The 23,445-nt window shown below is 39.5% G+C and overlaps 1 protein-coding gene across 1 annotated transcript in view; it reads right to left on the bottom strand.

Annotated features, from left to right (window-relative positions):
* The window catches only part of ARHGEF26 (Rho guanine nucleotide exchange factor 26), a 59,376-nt gene extending 36,126 nt beyond the window's left edge, over positions 1–23,250 (bottom strand). Inside the window, exons 1-5 of the mRNA XM_035889986.1 lie at positions 22,399–23,250; positions 20,835–20,874; positions 18,700–18,845; positions 10,485–10,541; positions 5,977–6,137 (exon numbers count right to left, since the gene is read on the bottom strand). Coding sequence (XP_035745879.1) covers positions 5,977–6,137; positions 10,485–10,541; positions 18,700–18,845; positions 20,835–20,874; positions 22,399–23,217 — 1,223 coding nt within the window. The 5' untranslated portion in view covers positions 23,218–23,250. The remainder of the gene's footprint in view (positions 1–5,976; positions 6,138–10,484; positions 10,542–18,699; positions 18,846–20,834; positions 20,875–22,398) is intronic.
* Between the last annotated feature and the right edge of the window lie 195 nt (positions 23,251–23,445).

The raw sequence follows: 23,445 nt of genomic DNA, 5'->3' as shown, positions 1-23,445 counted from the left end.
TAGCCGCAGTTTAGTCTATTTACATAGCATGAAAATACACCATGAAGGTGATGGATGGAAATCTGTTAGCTTGGGGTATTCTTTTCCATATGTTTAAGTGACTAATTTGAACCTAAAGGCTTAATGTATTTTCTTGAAAACTAGGTATTTTCTTCAAGGCCACTTTTTGTATAGGTAATTGCCAGATATTTACTAATATATAATATATACAATATTATTACAATATAATATTTACTAATATACTAATATATACAATGCATGTATATGTACAAAAATTTCTAAACCCATTTAAAAAAAAAAGCATTCTTCCTCTTAAGTTCTGTTCACCCAAGAAAATAAGCTGAGGGAAGTATGATTCTGTTCAGATTTGTTGTTCCTGAGTATTGAAGTCAGATCTAATCTTGTCTCCAGACAGGAAGCTAAATTATAAAAGAACAATCACTGGGTCAGGAATGCAAGTACCAACTGTATAGTATTCTAAAGTTACTGTTTACCAACACTGCTAGTCATATGCAAAGAAACAGCACAGGTCAACCCAGAGAGTTATTTCAGCTGCCAGAAGAACCTTCTAAACAAATTCCTAGATATTAATGCCCAAGAGTTCAGCAATGAGTGCTGACGTCAGAACAAAACATGAAGGAAGCAATCTGAGGAAACACAAGGACAAACGCACTGTCCCAAGTCATCAATATGATGCAAATCCATAAATGTGTTCTGTGGGCACCTAAAATTTAAAGGGGGGAGGGGGGAGGAGGAGGAAGATATTTCAGACACACTGCTCTACAGTACGTTATCCAGAATCCCTGGAATGTCCTGACAATCAAAAAAGGCCCCATCGGCAGTAAAAGCAGATTATGCAGTAAGACTGGGACTAAGGCAAAAACCACAAATGGTAAATTTAGCGGTGCTCTGCAGCACCTTGAAAACCCAAGCATCATGTATGGTCTGAATGTTCACCAGTACCAGCTTCTGCACAGAGCCACAGGTGCCTCACAACCTGCTTCCAGATCATTTGGGAGGATTTTTTCCTCAGTCTTGTTCCCATCAAACTGTCCACCACATCCAACATAATCACTCAGCCTTACTGATAAGGAAGTCACTTATCTACTTCAAAACATCCAGTAGGAACAACTTACTTTCAAAGAGCACAGAAATTCTCCCCCAGATCATACCTCGGTGTCACTTATCCAACAGGGTAATCACACTCCGCTGGATGCCCTCAAGATATTACTCAGCTTCCTTCCAAAACTCCTAATGGCAAGAACTGTGATAAAATTCAGAACACAGACTAAAGACCACCAGTCTAGACCAAATAGGAGAAAAGGATGTTAATGACTTGTATCACTGTATTACCTGGAAAGCAAATCAGTGATCTATAACTTATAAATAATACTCTTTCATTATAGTTCACCTGAATCACCCAGGGTCTACTCACAGTATTTGAATTTTTACTTTTACTTTTTTTATTATATGTGGGTTTGGGGTTGGTGTGGTTTTGGGTTTGTTTTTTTTTTTGCAATCTTCCAAATAAACTGAGCAACGGAACTCTGCATTCTCTAAAAGTAATGTTTTTAATGTCTAGTTAACTGATTTAGTACACACACTTCTTAAGTGAGCACTGGGACTGTATTTTCCTATGGAAAAGGATGAAGCTGCATCATTTAAAGTAGGTTAATATTCCTCTTTCCAACATAATTTACAAAAAAGTGCTATGAGAAAGTTTATATGGTTCCTAGCATATATTCATACATATAAAATTAAGTTGAGATACTCAGACAAGATGTTAATCTACCTCACAAATCCACAGAGGCTTTTCTACAAAATCAAGACACAGCGTTTTAAGTCAGACCTGTCAAAATATTTTTGTTCGTGTCTTTTTCTGCTAATGCTAAACTTCTGATATTCTGTAAGCTTTTTGCCTTTTATTGGCCTAATGGCAGAGAAAGAAACAAAGTGCTAAAGCTTTCCTTTCTCCTATAAATTTGGCGATTTGGCCTGTCAGGCCAATTGTTTTTCAAGACATTTCACTGATTTCCCTGTAACTCCTCTTTCCCAAGACAGGCTCTTGGGAAACTGACCTCTTTAGCACCACGTACTGAGACTGGAGAGAGTTTTTCTTACTAGTGAGATTGATTGCCCAGTATTCTCAGACTACACAAGCTTTTATTTCTGAATAAGCTGGCCTGTGGCATCCCCATCAGCTTACATCTCACTGTAACAGCTCTCACTGACTTGGGTTGCAGTTTGTGTGATTGTGAGTTCTATCAGTTACGAACTCCTGTATTACACATATGGGCAAATACACAATAAAAGACTTAAGCTTTCTGAAGCCACCTTACAAGATATTTCCATAAACAAACACGTTGTATGCTGCACAAATTATTCAGATCAACTCTTCTTTGCTAGAGACATTCCAATGAGCTCCTGAAAGCAGAGACGGTCTTTGCTGTCTGCATTCTGCTTCTAACAAAGGCAGCTTTGTTCCATCAGAAATGGCCTTGTCATGCATTAGAAGCCTATCTTGGTGTTTCTGGAGAGTTTCAATTAAACATATTCCAAGTCAAAGTTCCAAGATGCAAGCTTTAAGCAATTTTGACTACAGACAGTATCTTTATCAGTTCACGTTCTTTAACTCACCAAACTTCTGTCTGAGCAACCAAAACCACTGATAACTACACTCATACTCAGATTTTGTATTTTTAAGCAAAGGAAAGGCTGATTAAAATACAGCATAATGGGACAGCTGCTTGATTTTATTACACTTTTATAACAAAAGGATGGATTTTGCTACCTTGAAAGACCTTGAAAATGGGAAGCAATAGTTTGGAGATAAAAAGAAAGACGCTTCTGTTTTAAAATCACTTTCATTATTTACATAAGTGAGTCTGTAGACAGCCAGCACAAAGTTTTGTTATAGTTTAACAGTATTGCATAACTCAGGAAACAAAACACATTTTCATTTAAGTTTGAAAAGGAGTTACAAATTCTGCTTTTACTCCAAGTTATAAAAAAACCCAAGTTCTTAAACCATTAGACTTTCCAGACAAGAAAAAGTAAGATTATAATTTTAGGCTAGTGTGGTATTTTTCCATTTCTCTTTTCCCCCCTCCCACTTCCTCTGAAGACTATTAATCAAAAGGGTTGTAAGAATTCCCCTAAAAATATTGCTCTCCCTACCCCCATCTCTGCTTTAAATACTTAGAGTAAGAAATTTAAAAGTGGATTTAATGGTCTGGAAGGCATATTCAACACAGGGAAAAAGACAAACACACACCTATTCACATAGGTCAGCTGTCTCTACAGAAACAATCCAATGGAGAGGCAAAGTCTGCAGGCTAATTAAACCTTTGATTTTTATTAAGCTATCTCAAAAAGATGGCTATTACCCCCTAATTCATGGTGATCCTGTGAGAGCAACATTTGTTAAGCGAAAAACGGGCTCATGATACTTCCCTTTTACAATTCACATTTCACGTTAGGAGAAGCCTTTAAAAAGTACTGTCCCTTGAAAAGAAGGACTTTGATAACCTGCACTCCCTGACAACACTGCTGTTGTACAATTCTTACTCCTGTGGTGGCTGTGGATTCAGAAAATACCCAGCTTCTGGCAAAAGACCTCAACTACAGGAAAGAGAGAGAAACAAAAGGGAACAGGGGGATGGAGAAATAAAGGTATACTGAGTAAGTCTGAATGTATACCTATTGTATACCTCCTAAATTAGCTTTGCACTTGACACAATGCATGAGACACTCTCGCATGTATGCTCCATGAAACAAAATCTGACTACTGCATAAACTTCAGAAAACATAAAATCAAACTGCTGTACAACAGATGTAAAATTCCACAGACCTTGTGGGGCTTCAGAGAAATAGGAGCCAAGAAAGCACATTACCATGACTGGGAACATGAAACTCAAGAAGTTCCACAAAGGCTAAATGCTAAAGCATTGAAAACATCACAACTTCTACAAGAAAGAAACAAAGGGGACCAAAAAAAAAAAGTGAAAATGTGGGAAGGACTGACTCCAGGAATAGTGCTAGTCTGACAGATTCTTTATCCAACCATTAGCCCCATTTATTAAATGAATCTAATATTTTTCTGTTCCACAAGTAATAAGAGATATATTTAAAGTGGTACAATGCTACGGTTTAGATCAATCAGTATCTCAAGTAGGCCATGTGCATCCTTTAGCCTTTGTGCTTGATTTCAAACTGGAAATAAAGTATAAGAAAAGAAGCATAGGCATTTTTATTTTTTAGTTACATAGACCACAGAAATTCACCTGCTGGTAACTGTTATTCACCAGGCTAGGATAGCGAACTAATTATATAGCAAAGCAAACCCTCATTAAACAACTTTTTGAAATAGAGTTTCAAGTATTCATAACCCTGAAGCACACTGTGAGTGCACATACATAGGCACGTCCCATATTAAATAATGCTGGCAGTAATTATCAGCAATCATAAAGCAGACTCTTCAGCATTTGTATTGCGTAAGATCTGCCAACATTCCCTTTTCATTTGGTGCTATTTGTAGTGTGTCCATTTTTCTTGTTCTTGACTCTGTACTGAAAAACTTAACCAAAAAAAAAAAAAAACCACAACATGGCAGATCTTTTTAAAAGAAATTTAAAAGTCTCTGGTGTCAGGTGCTACTATGGCGTGCACAACACTGTTCATAAACAGTAAAATGCCTATGCTGTTTACATAAAAGATACCACAGTCACACAATATGCTGCACACTGAGTTCTCAGTAGAAAGTAAACAGTGATTCAACTGATGAGGGAAAACATTGGCAAGAGTCAGTTCTTAAGGGCAAGCATGAAGCTCTTGCTCAATTTTTAACAGCTTAATAAGGGCAGACTAAGCTTAATTTGACAGACTGTAAAGACTAGGTATGACTGCTTAATGTATCGACATTTAGCTTAGGAACTGTTTAGATTTGAAGGATGCTTATTTCTACTAAAAAACACTATGTTCTTTCCCTCCCTACCAATTTTCCAAGAAACTAACACCATGCCTATCTCATTAAATGTGAGTTCAAACATGGTGGCAAGGTGAGTCTGTCAAACTCATGCATGTGTTCACTGTTATTTGCATTTTCCATCCTCAAACCAGCATGACATTTTCGGAAGAAATGCTTACCATTCCAAAAACAGTTACTTGAGATTCCAATAAAAACACCCCCACACTTTTATGTTCAAACAGATATTAAAATAATAACTGGGCATCTCCCGTTCAGCCTACCTGTAAGCTCTCCTTACTACATGAGTACATCCAGAAAAATAAACAACTGTTCAACTTTAAAAATACAGAGTATTCTGGCAAGAAAAGTTAAGATTTTTCCAAATAAGAGCAAGATGCCTTGGAGAACAAAAGTGTAGGTAAGGCATAGCCCAAGTCTGCAAATACTACCATATATCATAGATAGTACTAATCAAAGCTCTACTATTCAAGGAGCTGCCTGAGAGGTATATAAACAAAATATAACCCAAATAAACAGGGGCTTACTCATATTACAAACCCAGAATCCATGGTTAGTAAAATAAAACCTTAACTGTTTGCATTATATTAAATGATTCCTTAGCACTGCAGAGCACATATATTTTGGTGCTCTAAAAGAACAGAGACTCAAATTCCATTCTAGCTTATTTACAGCTCATGAAAAACTAAGACTCTGCATATTAACACGTGCAACATTTGACTTCTCATTCTTAAACTGTCAGGCCTAAATTTTTGTTGAATTTGCTACCTTGCAGCTGTTCCTTCAATTTGTGGTAACAATTAAGATACTATTTTGTATACTACATTTCATTACTTGCTTGAAAGGTATTTTGCCTACTAGTAATCACCCTCAGGTATAATTAAAAAAGTGTACTGGAAATAATTTAAATTTATAATTACTAAATTTCAAATTTATAATTTTTTAAGAATGTGTAGACTTTTTAAAATGTAGAAATGTATTACTATACTTACTTTTTGCTTGCTTCGTAAACATCCGTGATATTGGAGAAAAGGTGATGGCTCTCAGTTTTGGTCATTGTGAGACTCAGTTCCCTGGAATTTTTAAACATCCGGATCAGAATTTCCAAGCTCAGCAAATAAGAATGTTCAGAAGATATCACTTCAAATATTGCCTGCAAAGTGGAGAGCAGAAAGAAAAGACTTACTATTGATTAGACTTTTTTTTTTCAGGGAATAAAAAAGGAAAAAGTGGAAGAGGAGTGCAAAGAGAGTTATTGCATGTAGAGATGATAGAGATGATAACAGAAATATTAATTTCCAGGATAGCTGCATCATTTACTTAGAAATAAATGATTTAACAGTAGAAAAAAGACTTTTTTAAAAAAATCGATATTCAGACTTTTCAGTGCAGCTGCAAACAGTGAGTTTGAAGACAAAAACACCAATTACAATCACTCCCCATTCACACTCCTGAGAGGTGGCTTTATTTTGTATTGTTTTTTAATTTAAAAAAAAAACCCAAACATCTGTTTCTGTGGTCTGGTTGGAAGCTTCCTATCAGTCATACTACTGTTGACCAGCCAGTATTTGGTTTTGCTTTTTTTTTTTTTTTTTTAAACAGAAGCTGGTAAGTTTGAAAGCTTGAAAACTTGAAAGTGTTCTTGGGTAACAGAGCTCTGCTTACCCAAGCATCTGCAGAAAAGCAAAACTGTTTGTAAAATTCAGGTTTTAATCCTGTATCAGCAGTGATACCTTGCTTACTCTTAAAACATCAAGTCAGGAGCAGGCACATGAGAAGCTGAGCTCTCTGCAGCAGGGAGAGAAGCCTGGAGGCAGAGCAGACAGGAGGGGGTGGCAGCCATTATCCCCTTTAGTGATTGTGAGCAGATACCAGACAGGCAGACCTCCAGTACATTCCCTCACCTCCGTTTTATCACCCTGCCACTTAGAGCAGACACTGTAACTTCCTTCAGCTGGCTGACGTACAAAGCAAACTTTTAGTGGACTCTTGGACTTTGAAATCCACATACTTGTTCCATTGGAAATTTTAATCTCTGATATAGAAACCTATTTAGCCTTTTACCTCTCTAGGCTTTATTTGTTGTTAATCTACTCGAGTTCTTATAATGTGTATACATGGAAAAAAATTAAATCATTTTCATGAACCCTTTTGTCACGAGCTCCAAGTCACATTTGTCACTGGTGCTACCTTCCAGGCATTACTAACATAGGATAATACCATCAGCAGAGCTAATATAACTTTATTCTCAATATGACTAATGTTAATACTTACATGTATAATTTCATTAGTTATTTGCAACTAACTTCTCTAAGCAGTCTCAAACCAAAGGAGAAATACACACTTCAAATGCAACAGCGCAGATCTGAGTATTTAGCAAGACTAATGCCCATGGCTCTACGAACACAGAGAGACAAAGCAAGGGGTCTACAGCTGACAGTCTACAGGAGCAGTTCAGTTAGATGGTCTATTGCACGTGCTCTAGAGAAACCCTGCTCTTCGCTGACTAGATAGAAAGGCGAGGGAGACCATGGGCAGGATGAAGGCAGCCTTCCTGAGTATTCCCAACTGCCAATTGAGACAAACCATACTGGGAAAAAAACCACAAAACGTTCTGCTGGGGACATTTGTTCATAGGATTTCTTAAAGAGTTCAAGTCTACTGAATTCTGCTGGTGTTACTAAGGTAAGCTTTTGATGAAACACAATTTCTTCTGGGTATCTTGAGTCTCAGCATTCCCACACTGTGCTTTCAAAATTATTCTTGCCCTTCTAAAAAGTCTTCTTTAAGGAACTTACATTTTAATCATTAAATAAGTTTTGCTTTCTTAGAACAAAATGAAAAAAAAAAAAAATCACCTTTAGCTGAAGCCTTAAAGGCTTATGCAGTGCAAAGAAGATTTATCAACTCCACAGAAAACCTACAGGGCCATTATACATACAAGGAAAAGAAGTCTAATGCACATATCGGTAGTCTTTCCATCTTATTACCAACCTAAAAAGCTAAAGGGATCTGGTGAGAGATACAACAGCAGCTAGGTAACAGCTACAACACTGTTATTCAGTACTGCTGTGCAAGAAGATATGCAAAGGTGATGCTTAAAATAATGTTAAATTGCCTGCCTACCAACTCCTTCAATCTAGAGAACATATACATACATCAGCCAAAGTCTGGTGGCAAATCTACCTATGCTTGGCTAACAATGTGCAGAAAGGTGCCTAAAAAGGGCATTTTGGCCTGTGCCCAGCTTTTACATTTCCAATCTTCAGTCTCATTGTACTTGTCCCTTACCTAAGGATTGCTGTAGGGCTCCATGGCTAATTGGTTTCTACCCAGGTATTTTTCAACAGAGGAAAAAGATATAAGCTCTCTTACTATTAGTGTTTTGGAGGAGGGTTGTTTATGCTTTTTTTGAGGAACCTCACAGACTTCTTCCAGTTTTCTGACTACGCTAATGACTTTGTCACCAATAAATGGGACAAAGAAAGATACTTTGCTTCTAATATGTAAGGAAAGGAGAGAATATCACCTTACCATGACCCAAACATGCTTCAGAGAATAAAAAAAAAAAATATAAAAGGCTTAAGAAAAAACCTTGATTGACATACAGTAACTACACCACATTTGGAGGCTGGGGTGGCATTTACCAGGTACTTACTAACAGTGTTTCTGAATGACATCTGAAACCATATTGTGGTTAATTTGCATTATTTCAAGGCAAGCAGATGTTTGAATCCTGATGGGCAGTAAACACTCTTAAGCAGCCGGATGCATACTGCAGTTTGTACACACATACGCAGTTAAGAGTTTCCAGCTTGCAAGAAAAGAAGATCTATCAAAAATTATTTTAGTTCAAATCAGTCTATGACATTTTCTTTAGACAAAAGATGCAGAGAGATCCATCTCACTAATGTGCTCTAGAAGATGGGATGTGTATGAATGCATGACATTGACATTTAATCAAGGTATAAGGCAAACATTTTTCTGCAGTGACAATATATTACGATGGCAAAAATAATCTAATACGGTCTAAGCAGTTTAAAGAATAGATAAAGAATAATTGATAAAAGGCAGACATACAGCAAAAACACGACTTGGTAGTACATCTACATCTTAAAAATATTTATTTAGGCTCCCTCTGAAAGAATGGCTCTCTAATAATCAAACAAAAAACACCTCAGGCTTGAAAACATTTTTGGTAACATTAAAGACTTTACATTTAAAAGGCATCTAAAGAACTTGTTCTCTTTTAAGGGACGTAAATATGGCTCCAGGAAACATACACTAAAGGCTCCTAAAGCATATGACTGAAATAAATGCCTTGTGTCTCAAAGCTTCCCAGCAGGAGGAGATAGAAAACCAGAACGCATGGCCTGAACTGCTGCAAAGCCTCTTCCCCAAAAAAAAACAAAGGAAGGTAACCAAAGAAATGCAGCTTTATAAAAAAACCCCAATAAAATATTGTCTAAATTTCATGTATCCAATACAAGATGTTTCTGTATTTCATGTATGAACATAACAGCTGTAGTTCATGCAGCTAAATTAATATTTGAGGCTTGCTATACACATCTGTGAACTTCACAGAAAACCCCAGTCAGGTCTCACTTGGCTACATTCACTGAGGTATGTCCTGAAGCAAAATGAAGACATTGGAACAAATTTCCATGGCAGGTAATGCTACAGTGTTTCTATTCAAAAAGCTTTTTTTTTTTTTTCCCCCATGTTGAAGGACATACCTCAAGAACTGCAGGTATATAGTTGGCTAGGTCAGGCTATTCTTTTCAACACCTCTCATTCATTTTGATATAGCCCCTGTAAGTAAGGAAGGAGGGTAAAGCAGATAAAAGTGGACAAAAGGAGCAAAGAGGAAGAGGAAATCAGATAAAGAGGACAAAAGGAGCAAAGGGGAAAGAGACAGAGAGAGAAAAGATAACTACATCAGTAATTGCTGCTGTTGTCTGTACTGTTGACAGCATGGATGCACCTAGTCCACTTCAGTGTGAAAGGAAAAAGGTTAGTCACACCAGATACACAGTGCTTGCATGTTCAGAATTGTTCACCGGATTAGTTACAACTAAGGGGCATTGTAAAAAGCTGTTCTTTGTTCCTCGATGACTTTAAAAATTTATGTGCCACCTCCTATCCTCTGTGAATGCAAGGTTAATTTTACACCTTCCCTGGTACAGCACGCAGCAGTGACTATGTGCTGCTACTGACTAGCCGTCAGCCAGGCTACATCTGCTGGAGTGAGCATGCCCAAGAACCACTCCTCCAGCAAGACCTGCAGGATGTTGGCAGGAGACCTGCAGCAGGGACATAGGCACATCAGCAATAGACACGTTTTGTTTATTTATTCTCCCTGGGGAGTGAAGACATTTCACTCTAGGACAGGAAGCAGTGTGATGAACTTGTCTCCTTATCAACAAATAGAGTATTAAATCAGGCATGCAGTGCACCCCTAAGCAATCAACAAAGAAGAATGTGTTACTTTAAAGAGTACCTCCTGTCTTTTTCTTTCTTCCTGGCCGATCGCTTCTGATAATCCATTCTTCTTTACCTAAGAATAAAAAAAAAAAAATGAACATCTTCTGTAGCAATCTGTAGAAAAATGCAATTAAAAAAAAAAAAAAGAAAAAAAACAAACCACAGAGTTGTCAAAACATTGGACTAAGAATTCAGCTAAAGAATCTGTCCACTTCAGAAAGACAGCAATGAACCAGCAGAAATTAAAAAAAAAAAAAAGTTGACAACACATGTCATTTGACTTATCAAAAGAACTAAATAATTTCATTAAAAACTATCCCAGGACACATACTACAGCAAAAGCATGCATAGTTGGATCATGGTCACCCTGCACCACTTCCCTGGATTTTACACACCCACAGAAGCATGAAAACGCCTTTCTCCTTTTAAGTTAGATTTCTTGACTGACATATGCACATCACAAGGTTTGTTTTCCGAGTCAGCCTGAAAAATCTTAAGTGTCTTCATTTGTTAGACACACCTAAAGGCCTAGACAAAGTACCTAGGCAGGTGGTTTGTTGGCCAGGAAAAAAAAAAAAAAAAAAAAAAAAAAAAAAAATCATTCTGGAGGAGCTCCAGCTTTACCCTGAACAGACATGGCAAAGTCCTGAGTAAACATCCCTGCATTTCTGTCCTCAACACCACAATGGTGTCTCCCCCTACTTTGCACCCTACAGCCAAATCAGCCAAGACAAGTTTGGCCCAGCTCTCCATATACAACCGACATGAACTCCAGTCATAGCCACATTTTCTACAGCCTGAAGCCACATGCTCAGCTACCAAATTCCACACCAGACACCCCTAAAGTTTATTCTTTCCTGGTGCAAATCGCATGCATTATGCCATTTAACAGGAGTACATTAAAAAGAACAACCAGAAAGTGAAGCACCAAGGAGGGACTGACTTCATGCATTTCCTAGAGGAACATTAAATGCAGGACCTTAAATCAGGAGGGTCACCTGCGTATGGCATGCTGGACTGGGGAAGGAGGCCACTGCACAGCACTACACGTGTGAAAAATACTGTTCTCTTCATGGAGCAGCAATATGTCACGGGACATGAGACCTAACAGATGCACTTCCATTCCCTGTTTCTCTTTTGGTCTTCTCCAAAAGCTCCTAACATACTATCACCAACAGCTTTCTCTTCTTACTCCACTTATTCCCTGGAATTTTAAAGGATATATTATTCCTCATTTTATTCCTGCATACCAGGCACACAAACACGGATAGCAGGCTCAAGAGTAAAGATGGCACACCATTAAGAAGTGCTGCACTTTGGTTTGCATGCACACCAAAGTATATACACATATGCATATACTTATAAAACTAACATACATATTCCAGTGTTCGAGCAATTGTTCTTTTGAACACAAGTTACAGATTCCTATGTCACCACAAGCATACAGCTCTAAATACCAAGCAAGAACTAATTAGATGCCTTTCTGTTATTAGGACCTGATGAGATGCATCGCAGAGTCCTGAGTGAACTGGCTGATGTAGTTGCCAAGCCACTCTCCATGATATTTGAAAAGTCATGGCAGTCAGGTGAAGTCCCCAGTGACTGGAAAAATGGAAACATTGCACCCATTTTTAAAAAGGGTAGAAAGGAGGACCCTGGGAACTACCAACTTGTCAGCCTCACCTCTGTGCCTGGGAGGGTCATGGAACAGATCCTTCTAGAAGCAATGCTAAGACATGTGGAGGACAGGGGGGTGATTCAAGACAGCCAGCATGGCTTCACCAAAGGCAACTCTTGCCTGAGCAACCTAATGGCCTTCTACGGTGGAATGACTACATCAGCAGACAAGGGAAGAGCTATGGATGTCATCTATCTGGCCTTCTGTAAGGCCTCCAACATGGGCCCCCACTCCTTCTCTCTAAATTGAAGAGATGTGGATTTGATGGGTGGACTGTTCAGTGATGAGGAATTGACTGGATGGTTGCATCCAGAGGGTAGTGGTCAACAGCTCAATGTCCAGATGGAGATGGGTGAGAAGTGGTATCCCTCAGGAGACTGTACTGGGACCAGTACTGTTTACTATCTTCATCAGTGACATAGACAGTGGGATCAAGTGCACCCTCAGCAAGTTTGCAGACGACACCAAGCTGAGTGGTGCAGTTGACACACCTGAGGGATGGGATGCCATCCAGAAGGACCTGGACAAACACTAGAAGTGGGCCCGTGTGAACCTCATGAAGTACAACACAGCCAAGTGCAGGGTCCTGCACCTGGGCCGGGGCAACCCCTGGTATCAATACAGCCTGCAGATGAAGGGATTGAGAGCAGCCCTGTGGAGAAGGACTTGGGGGTACTGGAGGATGAAAAGCTGGACATGAGCCGACAATGTGAGCTTGCAGCCCAAAAGGCCAACTGTATCCTGGGCTGCATCCAAAGAAGCATGGCCAGTAGGTCAAGGGAGGTGATCCTGCCCCTCTACTCTGCTCTTGTAAGACACCTCCCCCCTCCTCCCCCACCCCCTGCCGCAGCACTGCCTCCAGCTCTGGAGTCCTCAGCACAGGAAAGACATGGACCTGTTGGAGCGGGTCCAGAGGAGGCCACAAAAACGATCAGAAGGCTGGAACACCTCTCCTCTGAGGAAAGGCTGAGAGAGGGTTGTTTAGCCTGGAGAAGAGAAGGCTGCAGGGAGACCTTATTGCTGCCTTTCAGTACTTAAAGGGGGCCTGTAACAAACATGGGGACAAACTTTTTCCCAGGGCCTGTTGCGACAGGACAAGGGGTAATGGTTTTAAACTAAAGAAGGTAGATTTAGACTAGTTATAAGGAATAAATTTTTTCCAATGAGAATGGTAAAACACTGGAACAGGTTGCCCAGAGAGGTGGTAGGTGCCCCATCCCTGGTAACATTCAAGGTCAGGTAGGACGGGGCTCTGAGCAACCTGATCCAGTTGAAGATGCCCCTGCTCACTGCAGGGGGGTTGGACTACATGACCTTTAAAGTTCCCCTCCAACCCAAACCATTCTATGATTCTATGAAACCATTCAAGTACCTTTCAATCAACAACCTGAAAGTTCTAAATGTCACTTTTTTGTCTACAATGTCACTTTTTTGTCTGGATGCAGTGGAGGACTTTTCTAAAAATATGCCAACACAGGAAATACCTATGAACATATCCAGGAGATGTCAATGCTTCCTGTTAATACAGCAACTGCATATTTCCAGAGAGATCAACGCAGTAACCACTATACTCACATTCAAAAAACTGTAGCTGTGTTTTGTGATCATTATTTTGTCATATATGGGTGTGTACATACAAAGTACACATATAAATTCATCACATAAGCAAATGGTTGAACCTTATATGCTTAATTAACAAAAACTCCAAAGAGAAAGGGGCCCAAATATGGAGACTATTTTTGGCATACTCTGTGAAATTCCTATTTTTTGAGATGGCCAAAATGTTTTAGCTGAAAGAACCTAAAAAATCACATTTGTGATACCATGCAAACAACAACTTAATATAAGCTAAGAACATAACCAGAAAAAATGGAAGAGGACCAATGCTACAGCTACTGATGTTGTCTTATTGTCACATTGGACTGCTTTTTTTCAGCAACTCAGTTACTACTGATTTAACCATGGAGACGAGGAGGAAAGGAAGAACAAAAGACATGTTAACTCCAGTTATGTACAAGAAGTTCCCCCAAAATAAGTAAGTGCTGCAGAGGGGGAACGCACCAGAGGGATTTCTTTGAGAAATACAGTAAGTGGCTGCACCATAAACCAAATTGAACACAAGCCTTTTGATACTGGGAGAGAAACGAGAGCTAATGCAGAGATTAGACCTGAAGACCCTTGACAGTAAAACCATGTAGTCTCTGTTTGATCCCACAGAGAAGAGGCAGCCATGGAAAGGTGACAGGTTCAGTAAAACAACTTGTGTCAGCTTTTCAAATGATGATAAAAGTCACAACTGCACTTGTCCCAAACCACAGAAAGAGATGATGAGAAAAATGAAACGCAAGATGACCACAGCTTGGAAAGAGTTTCAGGTTAGACACACAGCAGTTCAGAGAACACGCAAAATCTTGATGCAGTGCTACATATACTGGGTACAAAATGGAGGACTTGATGATAAAACACCCATTTAATATTAAATACTCCAATAACTATGAGCATTACCTATGCTATTGATCATCTGTTTCCAGTGCTAGATCTCAAGAACATTTGTAAGAATCACAGCAGCACTGGCAGTAGTAATGAAAAGTGAACATGCATCATATTCTCCAGGCTGGACAGTAAGGACCTGGAAAAACAGACATTTAAGTTCAATGTCTGCCAGACAGATGCAGTGGTTGAACTCTGCAACAGGTGGCCCACAGAGGTGGTAAGGTCTCCACCATGGAGATACTGAAAACCTGACTGGACAGAGTCCTGGACAGCTTGCTCTAACTGACACTCCTTGAGCAGGGGGGTTGGACAAGATGATTTCAATAGGTCCCTTCCAACCTAATCAATGCTGTGATTCTTTGCATGCACAATAATATACATTGTCGTTATCCATACCAACTGAATGCTGCATTTGTTTGACAGAAAATACATTTAATATAATGCACAAGTTAGTATCAGTGCCTATGATCTGGAAAGATTCTTCAAGAATACTGAATGATACTTCTGGAATATATTTTGAAAATATTTGTTATTCTCCCTAAATTAGACTTTTAAATTAACAGATAAAGGTTGGAAGGAACAGAAATAGCAGATAAACTAGCTCTTTACCTAGTCATCTGCTTAGCTATTGCTAGCTGTCTAATCTGTAACAGGAATCTAAAGAGGTAGAGGGTTCAAGAAAGGAATTTGAAAGGAACTGGATTTAAATAGCACCCTATTTCAGAGTCTTTAAATATTTCTGAAAAACTCAATCTTAGTTTCACATGTGTGTGTACAGTGCAGAAGACAGAAATACCCTTTTTTTTATTATCATAAGGATTTGACAACTCCATACATGATGGTTTCACTACCCCCCTCAAAGAGAAACAGCATCAGCTGTCAAGCCTGTATGGCCAAAGAAACATCCTGCAGAAAGAGTGGATTCATTCTTCTGTCCCCTCAATTTCCTAGCATAGTCACTGCTAACAAGTACCATAAAGATATTATTCACCTTCTTTCCTAACATATGCTGAAACCCAATACTTTGACATTTTCCAGCTGACTTCCCGTTACAATTCCACACTCACTTTTTCATACACATTGACAGCATGTAATTTTTCCAGAGTTATAAACACAGACACTATGAGATTCAGACTCCCATAGTTTGTTTTCACAGTGCAGTACCTTTTCCCATATACTCCCCACTTCCAACCTCATAGATCAAGTAGATACTGAACAAGTTTGCCGTGCTAGAAATCATAAAGAACGAGTTGGTTTATATAACTGTAAGCATGGCACAGGAATAGTTCTCTCACTGAGATGATCTTTATACTATTTTGGTCTCACAACAAATTAGTGTTTTTGAAATTATTACTATTACTGAATAGCATTCCTTCCAAAATACCTCAGCTGTTGAACGTTTAACTGCTAGTTTGCCTCGAAGGACAAAAAAAACGCCAATTTGACTTAATTATAAACAAACTCTTCTGCAACTTTAATCAAATTAACTACATTTAAAGTACTTGATTGCTGAAAGAAAATTTAAAGCAAATCTTTTCAAAACCACATTGCCTTGCCTTCTTTATAGTTACTGAATCAGAGGGATTCATATTTCAATAAACTAAACTGCAAAAGGTCATCAGTATCTGTAACACAGCTCTGCTAAACAACCTAAATAGCCTTAGAAGATCTCACCGAGGCTTAATAACTAATTTATATAGAATATAAAGAGCCAACAGCCTCAATTGTCAAATATTCTACATGATCTACTGGGTAACCCCCAGTATCAATACAGGCTGGGGGAAGAAAGGATCGAGAGCAGCCCTGCCGAGAGGGACCTGGGGGTACTGATGGATGAAAAGCTGGACATGAGCCGGCAATGTGCGCTGGCAGCCCAGAAGGCCAACCGTACTCTGGGCTGCATCAGGAGGAGTGTGGCTAGCAGGTCGAGGGAGGTGATTCTGCCCCTCTACTCAGCTCTGGTGAGACCTCACCTGGAGTACTGCGTCCAGCTCTGGAGCCCTCAGCACAAGAAGGACATGGAACTGTTGGAACGGGTCCAGAGGAGGGCTACAAAAATGATCCGAGGGCTGGAGCACCTCTCCTATGAGGACAGGCTGAGAGAGTTGGGCTTGTTCAGCCTGGAGAAAAGGAGGCTACGGGGAGACCTGATTGCAGCCTTCCAGTACCTAAAGGGGGCCTATAGGAAAGATGGGGAATGTCTTTTTAGTAGGGCCAGCTGTGTTAGGACAAGGGGAAATGGTTTTAAACTAGAACAGGGTAGGTTCAGGCTAGAGGTAAGGAAGAAATTTTTTACAATGAGGGTGGTAAAACACTGGAACAGGTTGCCCAGAGAGGTAGTGGAGGCCCCATCCCTGGAAACATTCAAGGCCAGGTTGGATGGGGCTCTGAGCAATCTGATCTAGTTAGCAGTGTCCCTGCTCACTGCAGGGGGGTTGGACTAGATGACCACTAGTGGTCCCTTCCAACCCTAAACATTCTATGATTATGTCATGTAATAATAATCCTTTCCTATGCCACATATAGAGGCAAGGTTCTGCAACATTCTACATGTTAAACAAAAAAAACCCCAAACCCTTCATTTTAGGGATATTCCTCCAGGAGGTACCAAAATTATCAAAGGATAAAATTAACCAGAGAAACACGGGATTTTTACAGTTTCTTTAGGCTCAATCATGCATACTAGGAAAGCCTGTAGAAGTATCAGCTAGTGTCATTGATTTGCCAGCTTACTAGCAGGGAAGCTAGCAAGATTACAGTACTGATTAAAACAGCTGAGTTCTACTTTGTTTAACAATGCTAATAAGACACTGCACATGCTTCATAGATTGTGCTAAGGATAGCAGAATACCACCATCTGAATACTTGGCTTTTTAAAAATGGTTTCCATTAAATATATGCAGTCAAATGAACTTAAGAGTTTGCTTGCAGCAATTTAGAACAATACACCAGAAACTTGTCTGTAACTAACTCAAGCTTTTCTTTAGTATAATTCACCCTTTTACAAATCAGTAAAGTTGTGTGTTTGCCAAATACAGGACCCTAAAATAAACTTTCTCAATTGCATTGCTTTTTACGTAAAATGAAGACCAGTAATTGATCAGGACTTTCATGTTGCTCTTATGAAATGAAGAACAAAAAAGGTTAGCAAAAAAAAAAAAAAAAAAAAAACAACCAAACCAAAAACCCAAACCAGGACTAAATCCTTTTTAAGGTTTAGTCCCCATCACTCCAATTTATTGAAAAGAATGCAAAGCACTGATTTCACTCTGAGTTTATATGTTGTTAGGATTTAAACCTGTCTTTTCAGGCTTTCTGACAGTACCTCATTCATAACAGCCCGATACAGTAACATACATTAGTGTAAACCATAACTCTTCTAAGGACCTGCCATCAGTATGGCTGCCCACACCCTGTGCTGGCAAGGCCTAAACAGCCATCTCTAGTGACTGTGGGAAGTACAAAGTCAGGAGCTTAAATTCTATGCTCAAACAAGAGAGACATGCTTGATTTTTTTTGTCCAGCGCAGTTTAAGAAGAAAAAAAAAAATTATCTTAAAGCACAAAATCAGAAATATTAATTCCTTTGCATTTCAAAGTTGTATTAATTTCATCTTAAACCACGCTGAATTTTTTTTCTTGGTGATTTCAAATCACATACTCTAACCAGTCTTGTGTGGCCACATGAGCCTACAAATACTTCCACTATAAAAAGGGAGGTGTCAGGTAACCAGGGAAACCAATTCTGGCAGGAACATCAGTCCATACCTACTAAAATTGACTGAGAAAACATGATTTATGCTTTCTTTAAGCTGTTGGAGTTACCTTACATAAAACGTAAACAAAAGTTAAATTGAGGCCTCCAGATTTGGATTAGTAACACCTGAATAGTTGCAAACTTGTCGATAAAAAAAAAAAAAATATTCGGAGACACCTTTTATTTTGGAAGGGAAAAGATTACGAACTTCAGCCAAAAACTCCAGTAGCAAGTAAAACCGCTTGCTTCAATACATTCTTAGATTCTCTGTCTTTGTCTGGCTACACAATGATCAAATACTCACAACGGACAGCTGACTCCATGTTGATCTCAGGGGCTTATAGTGAAAAACAACCTTTTCATCTGATTTCTGCTCTCGGGGCTCAGACTCTTCATCAGAATCTATGTCCAGAGCTTTTTCTTTATAGTTCTGATACAGTACAGCATTTTCTGTAAAACAACAACAGTATGTCATTAATTGCTAGAGAGTAATTAGTTGCTTTCCTAAAAATTATAAGTAACATTTAAATAATGAAAGAAACCAAAACGTCAATGTGCCGTTCAAACACGCCACAAGACAAAGATAGTATCTTATTTAGGATGGACAATGGTGCAGTACAGTAACAATGGATCACTGTACCACTACCAAAAAGATCCACGCTGACTGAATTAAAGAACAGATGTGTCCTTTGTCAAGAAAAAACAGAAAACAATTTTTTCTTCCTTGGTTTGCTGTACAATGTTTCATAATTAGCCAGCAATTTGAAAACGGAACAAGCATGTCAGTAGAGCAGAGTCACTAATCTGGAGGTCTAGCTATTTTCATCTACAAGACCATTATAAATCCACCACCCATGCCAACCTCTATTCTGTCAGATTTAAATACTGTCTTTGCACTTCACTAAGAGAAGGAAATGATCCAAATTTCAGAAATTTGAGGTCAGAACTATTCCAAATAGAAACTTCAAAGCTTGCTTGAATAAGCATGAGGCTTATGAACCTTAATACAAAATACACTCAGTATTTATTTCAGTACTGCCAGTATTAATTCAGTAGTATCAACAGCAAAGAAACACAGGTGTGGAGCACATCCTTTCCATTTCCCAACCTCCTTGATCGCACACCCTTTTCAAAAGCAGACAGAAAAGGACAGAGAAATTCAAGACCAGAATAACCTAGAGACAGATTAAGCTGTTAAGAAAGCAAGCTCTAAAAGGTACTTTAGAAACAGGCCAGGCTTTGGACAATATCCAATCTTCCCTGACATGAGAAAGGGGAAAGGAGTGAAAGGTCTGGCTGCTCCATGCACAGCTGCAACTCCTGAGGTCTTACACCAAGCTGGGTGGATCTGTTCCACTTGCTTGGACCAGCTGTAAGCCCTGGCTGAGCATTATACAAGGTCTGGCCTTTTGTTTTTGTTCTTTGGAATGTGTCTATATAGTTTATGCACTTTTAAGACAGGAAATTGTGTACAGCAACTGAATTCTGAGAGGCATTACACAGAAAGTTATTAGTTGGGATCAGTCCAAGATAGAAGGGAGCCATTGGAAGAGAATCCAGAAAACGTCATCACGAGATAGTGTGAGAAAAGATGAAAATAAGAGTAAGATAGGGGTGATGCAAATAGAACAAAGTGGAAAGTTTTGAAAGTAGAAACAAGAGGAAAAGGAAGGTAGCACAGCAGCTGAGATGACCTTAAGGAAACATTAAGCAGAGAAAAGCCAAGAGAGTAGCAGTTATTATGATGAAACTTCCATGGACTCATAGCCAGGAAAGAGTTTTTTTCTTGTTGAAACATTGGGAAAAGCAACAAACTTGGCAAAGCCCAGAATTAATGAGCAACATAAAAAAGCAGATACACAGACAGTGTTTTTCTGACACTTAAAGTTGAAGCCTAGGTAGCAAGAAAAGAAAAGGATTACAAAGTCAAAGAATTCACCCCAGCACCCTTGCCTGATGAGGAAGAGAGAAACAGCTGCACGAACCATAAACTCAGAGAATAACAATTCAGGTGTCTGCTGCAAGTGATGACCATAAGCTGATCCACAAAAGCTACGTCTTGCACCTGGGAAGAGTCACAAAAAACAGGCAGGAAGGCAGTCCTAACTGGAGGAACAAGCCTCACCTATATAATTCTACAGAACTGTTAGGGCTGAGATAGACACATCAGTCAGTTTTGCTTTTAGGAGGGACAGGAGTTTAAGTTAAAAAGAAGCCCTTCAAATAAAATCCCATTTTTAGCTTGCCATTCTATATTCTTTAAAATATTCCCTAAAATATGTCTAATGTCAAAATTATGGTTCCCTATTTTAGTCAGTTTACTGAAATACAAGGTGTTTAGCCTTTGACTACATATGAAAGAAGTGTGCAAAATCATCTTGAAGTTCATTTGTCTTGTGATTGAGCGTGTTATCAAGTCTGTACAGAAAAAGGGCTTACCTTCCCCATCAAACGTCCCTTGTCCTTTCAGCATCTTCTTCTGGTAATTTTAACAGGAAAGAAATATATACACATTAAAAGATGAATGCAAAATAACCAATGGTAACGAGATGTATTTACTTGATACTTAGGCACCAAATTAACAGACCCTAGTCTATAAACTTCTGATGTTGGACAAGTATTCATGAAAACAATTGTTTCATCACAGAAAGTGAAAAGCTACTCTAGTTTTCCTTCTCTCATGTATTGTTTATATGTATTTGTCCCAAATGCTTCATTTTTCCTATGTTTCAAAAGCACAATATATTAGCTTTACGACAGTTCAGTGAACTTGCAACTCATTCCACTATCATTGGCCTTTTCTATGAGGATATAAGGTACACGACTGAGCAGCTGTCTCTCTCCACAGGCTCTGCAAAGAACAACCACTAAGCGTGTTGTAAACTAGCGTTTTGAGACCAAAACAAACCTTTGAAATAAAAAAGCTGTTTTGGTGCAACAAGTATGGTCTAAGAAGTGTATTTAAAAAATGCTACTAGCAAAGAGTTTTGTGTGTAGCGACAGGACAATGTCATGTCCTCCTATTTAAACACAACTAACTGTTAAAAGTCTACTACCAAAACCAAAGCAAAACAAAGCCCCTCCCTACTCAGCAGTAGTTCACAATTCGATTGATTATTCTTTCACCACTTGTAGCATTTTCACAAAAGCTTCCATAACCTTAATTTTTAATTTGGCTGAAAATTGTCATAAAGCCGATAATTATTTTAATAGCTACAGCATTAGCCCTTAGTCTGGAGTACTTCATTACACAATTCCAACCACTCCACAAGAATCTACAAATATATTTTTTAAAAATTAACAAATTGTCTTTAAAAAGAAGGAAATACAAGATTACAATATGTTCATGTAAAAGAGTATTTTCAGTAAGTCTTTATAATTAAATTTCAATACATTATCATTCAATATAAATCTACTATTCCTAAGGGATTACAACCAAGAATTAAAAAAGACATTCTGCTTTGACTTGCAGGCATTAAAATTAAGCTACAAAAAGATACCTGAAGCAGTCTCCATCAATTTAAAAGTCACACTCAGATTTTTAAAATTACTTTAAAAGTAACATCTCAGAAGAGTAAGGGAGAAAGTTAATTTTTCTGTCAGTCTGCCTACTCTAGCAGGCAGACTTTATTAAGTCAATGTCTCTTTTTTTCCTATTTACTACTTTCTGGCTAACAGGTTTTAAAACATCAACTTGATTGTGAAAGAAAACCTCGATGTGCTGGGGAATCCAGCAGGAAATGCAAGCATGAGGCTGCCATCAACACATTTTTGAGCTGCCCAAATTTCAACAAATCGTTTCCCTGAAGCCTCTACCACTTTACTTGGAAAACAGCACTTGTAAGTGATCCATGAGACTTATCAATAACTACAAAAGTTTTGTGGTAGCAAAAAGCAAACTGAAAAAAACCACAGCATTTATGGAAAACACAGAGACTGCAAATCACACTCCTGTATACCCTACACCATTCAAATCAACACGTCACCAATCAGCACAACTTACCTTTATCCTCCCCAGGCTCGAAAATTTCTCTTTATCTTCAACAACTGCTTTAAGCATGGGCTGGGACATTCTGTTTTTTTTCTTAAAATTAGAAGAGCCATCGAAGTCCACACCACTCACCACCGCTCTGCGGTAGGATGTCGACCTCAGGCCGCGCCTCAGGGTCCCTGGGCTGTCCAGGTCACCCTCAGTCTCTTCCTCAGCATCAGCTACCAAAGGCACGCTGAGGCTCTCCACCATACTGCGGACCTTCAGCACCCTCTTGCTTGTCTCTGCATTCTGGCTGTTGGCTTTGTTTGTCACCTTTATTTCAGAAGCCAAACTCTTGGGAATGATCTGCTGCGTGCCCACTTTGAGCGCGGCAGGGCTGTTGGTGCTCAGGACCACAGGCTGCTGCTCCACAGGCTGGTCCTCAGGTGATTCTGGCCTCTGAGGAGTTATGCCTTGCTCCGGGAACATCGCCCGGGAAACCACAGGGGGTCCCAGCGGCACGTTTTCTGGTATTTTGGAAATCCGGCTGCATTGCAAGGGCAGCGCTGCTGCGTTGTTACTGGGAGAAGGTGCGTTTCCAGCAGGTGAGGGCTGAGGGCTGGCTGTAAAAACAATCCGCTCGTGCTGCGGTGTAAGTACGGACTGAGTGGAAATCCTCAGGGGATGACCCATCTGGCTTTCTGGTGAGGTAATGGTGCCGTTGGCAGTAAAACCGACAGAACTGCTTGAAACCTGAGCGAGCACCTTGGAGGATCTCTCAGGAGACAGCTCAGGGGAGACCACTTTACAGGCTGGAGACTGTACCTTCCCGTTAGACACCGATCCCATGCTGGAACCGAAAAACGAGGGGCCCCTCTGGAGCACTCCGCTGCCCGTGCAGGTGCTGACGGTGCCGGCAGGCTGAGTCACGGTGAAGGTGCACCTGTCCTCCACGGGAAAGTCGGTGACAAGCACCCCGTTGGGGCTCTGGTACGACTGGGGCCGGGGTTTGCTGCAGGCGCAGGGCTGCGGCCGGGGGGTCGACCTCCTCTTCCACAGCGGCGCCGCCTTGTCCTT

The sequence above is a fragment of the Egretta garzetta genome, unplaced genomic scaffold (assembly GCF_000687185.1).
Source record: "Egretta garzetta isolate BGI_Z169 unplaced genomic scaffold, ASM68718v1 scaffold172, whole genome shotgun sequence".
Taxonomy (NCBI): domain Eukaryota; kingdom Metazoa; phylum Chordata; class Aves; order Pelecaniformes; family Ardeidae; genus Egretta; species Egretta garzetta.
The sequence above is the reverse complement of the archived record's forward strand: the minus strand, read 5'-3'. Positions and strand labels throughout refer to the sequence as shown.